The sequence below is a fragment of the Limulus polyphemus genome, unplaced genomic scaffold, assembly GCF_000517525.1.
Source record: "Limulus polyphemus unplaced genomic scaffold, Limulus_polyphemus-2.1.2 Scaffold2466, whole genome shotgun sequence".
NCBI classification, from domain to species: domain Eukaryota; kingdom Metazoa; phylum Arthropoda; class Merostomata; order Xiphosura; family Limulidae; genus Limulus; species Limulus polyphemus.
The window spans coordinates 83,863-86,641 of NW_013668076.1; the positions used below are offsets into that span (position 1 = coordinate 83,863).

Here is a 2,779-nt window from a genome sequence, read left to right on the forward strand (position 1 = left end):
GACATTTAAAGGGTGTATGCTTCCTTAAAAAGGAAGTAATTTAGTTTTATGCAATAAAATAATTGATATTTTTGACATTTAAAGGGTGTATGCTTCCTTAAAAAGGAAGTAATTTAGTTTTATGCAAGAAATAATTGATATTTTTGACATTTAAAGGGTGTATCCTTAAAAAGGAAGTAATTTAGTTTTTATGACTGTAATGTGGTACAAAAATGAAACTAATTAAAAAAACCATTGACCACAAGAATATGACCTTTTTTTATTTCTTTTCACTGTTTAGTTGGTAAATGGAGCAACTGAAAAGCCTCTTCTGGGTTTTGGTATCGGCAGTGGCAGCACACTTATTCCTCCAAGACATCCTGTGGGAAATGGTCTTTCAGGACTAGTGGGCACTCAGTTGCCATTTTCACCGATGTCAGGTTTGTGCACGACATCAGTCTGTTTCTCTCTTCCCAAAAATCAGTGATGTAACAACTTTTGTTATGGTGTGAATGCCTTTTATAAACAGTCAAAGTATGATTATAAATAACAGTCATAAGGCATTAGGCCTATTATACTTTTAAACACTAGGTCCTTAAGGATGTTTCAAGTTACTAATAAGTACCTTGTTGTCAGTGTGTAAGTACATGGTAAGAAGTACATTCAACCTTGCTGTTAGTGTGTAAATACATGGTAAGAAGTACATGCAACCTTGCTGTCAGTGTGTAAGTACATGGTAAGAAGTACATGCAACCTCGCTGTCAGTGTGTAAATACATGGTAAGAAGTACATGCAACCTCGCTGTCAGTGTGTAAATACATGGTAAGAAGTACAGTCAACCTTGATGTTAGTGTGTAAATACATGGTAAGAAGTACATTCAACCTTGCTGTCAGTATGTAAGTACATGGTAAGAAGTACATGCAACCTCACTGTCAGTGTGTAAGTACATGGTCAGAAGTACATGCAACCTCACTGTCAGTGTGTAAATACATGGTAAGAAGTACAGTCAACCTTGTTGTCAGTATAAGTACATGGTTTTAAGTACATTCAACCTTGCTGTCAGTGTGCAAGTACATGGTGAGAACTACTTTCAACCTTGCTATTAGTGTGAAAGTACATGGCAAGAAGTACATTCATCCTTGTTGTCAGTGTGCAAGTACATGGTAAGAAGTACATTCAACCTTGCTATTAGTGTGAAAGTACATGGTAAGGTAAGAAGTACATTCAACCTTGTTGCCAGTGTAAGTTCATGGTAAGAAGTACATTCAACCTTGTTGTCATTGTTTGTCTGTTTCAACTGTTGCTCTTTATAGGGCTTCCCTGTCGAACGCCTTCCTTTCTCCCACTTGTGGTAAGTCTTCTCTTCCCCAGTTTTTCACTCGTTTTCCATTCCTTTCGTGTGGTCCATCTGCCATGTTCCTTTGTTCTGCCAGATTGGGATCTCAATGTTGTTCTTTATGCCCTGTTTGGTTCTCCCTTTGAACCCATTGCAATTTGTTCCTTGTACCATTTTCCCCTTAAGACCTAATTCCTCCCCCTCCTGGTATGTGGTCATTGTCATTCCAATATTTATGCCATCCTTTACCATTACCATTCCTTATATGTTATTCCTTTTTCCGTACCTTCTTTTTCCCAACTGTATACCCCCATCAGATTTGGATCATCTCCTTTGTCCAGTTCATTCCCTGCTATGTTATTTGGCTCATACTGCCTCCTTTTGTGGTTCTCATTCCTGTCTAATTGTTCCATGGCATTCCTCTGTTTCCTGTGATCTTTCACCTATTACACTCACTGGTTGGGTTTGTCAACTCATATGACTGGAGTATTTGGACATGTCCATGGCAGGTTGCTGTCTACGTACTGTTTCTACGCCCCATATTTATCATCTCACTAAGTCTTTAGCTATTTGAAACCGCTGTCTTTTGGAGGAGATCATTCAGGCTGGTATGTAAACAACTCCTAATACATGTGTCACTCTTTCTCTGCTCAACATAGCTGTGTCTTCCTCGGGTGGGTAACGTCTTCCTCCTGTGACAATTTTACACATGTTGTTCGCCTTTGACTGGGGTAAGTCATCATATTATTATTTTTTATCTTATTTCGTTGATATACATCATATTTCAGAATCCCATCTGGTGGCGGGTTTCACCTGGTGAGGTATGCTAATTTGTTTTATACAAAGCGCTTGCACTAGATGTTTTTAGCCCAGATGGATCGCTCTTGCTATACTCAATACTAACACAAGGTTCCTCCTCTGGATGTTTTTGCCCAGGCAGATTGCAATTGCTGATCTCTCAATACCTTTCGTACAAGATATGAAACACACTATCTTATGCAAGGTGCTTCCACTGGATGTTTTCTGCCTGGATGGACTGCACTTTATATACTCCATATTATCCAAGGTGCTTCCCTGAATGTTTTTTTGCCCAGGCGGACCGCACTTGTTGATCTTATAAGCTTATGCAAAGTGCTTCCATTGTTTTTTTGCCCATGGACTGCACTTGGTATAATCTGTAATATCCAAAGGTGCTTCTCCTGGGTATTTTTTGCCCAGGCGGATCATACTTGGCCTATTCATATTTGGTACTTTAACCCTAGCCACGTTTTCTTATATCAGCTTACAGGCACCTTTTGGAAATCCAACTATCATTGTGTCACATGCTCATGCACATTACATATGTGGACATCTTATGTACTCTTTGTTGTCCATGGGTGGAATCTATTTTACAGGACATGATGCCTGTCTATTAAGTTCCACCCTATGTGTCTTATATTGCTCATTACTGGTTGAAGAGCATA

The 2,779-nt window shown here is 39.0% G+C and overlaps 1 protein-coding gene across 4 annotated transcripts in view; it reads left to right on the plus strand.

Moving 5' to 3' along the window:
- Nucleotides 1-2,779, plus strand: part of LOC106467034 — a 24,746-nt gene that overhangs the window by 17,192 nt on the left and 4,775 nt on the right. For all 4 annotated transcript variants that reach the window (XM_022395138.1, XM_022395139.1, XM_013927343.2 and 1 more), the window contains exon 3: nucleotides 281-419. In XM_022395138.1, the coding sequence (XP_022250846.1) occupies nucleotides 281-419 (139 nt within the window). The remainder of the gene's footprint in view (nucleotides 1-280; nucleotides 420-2,779) is intronic.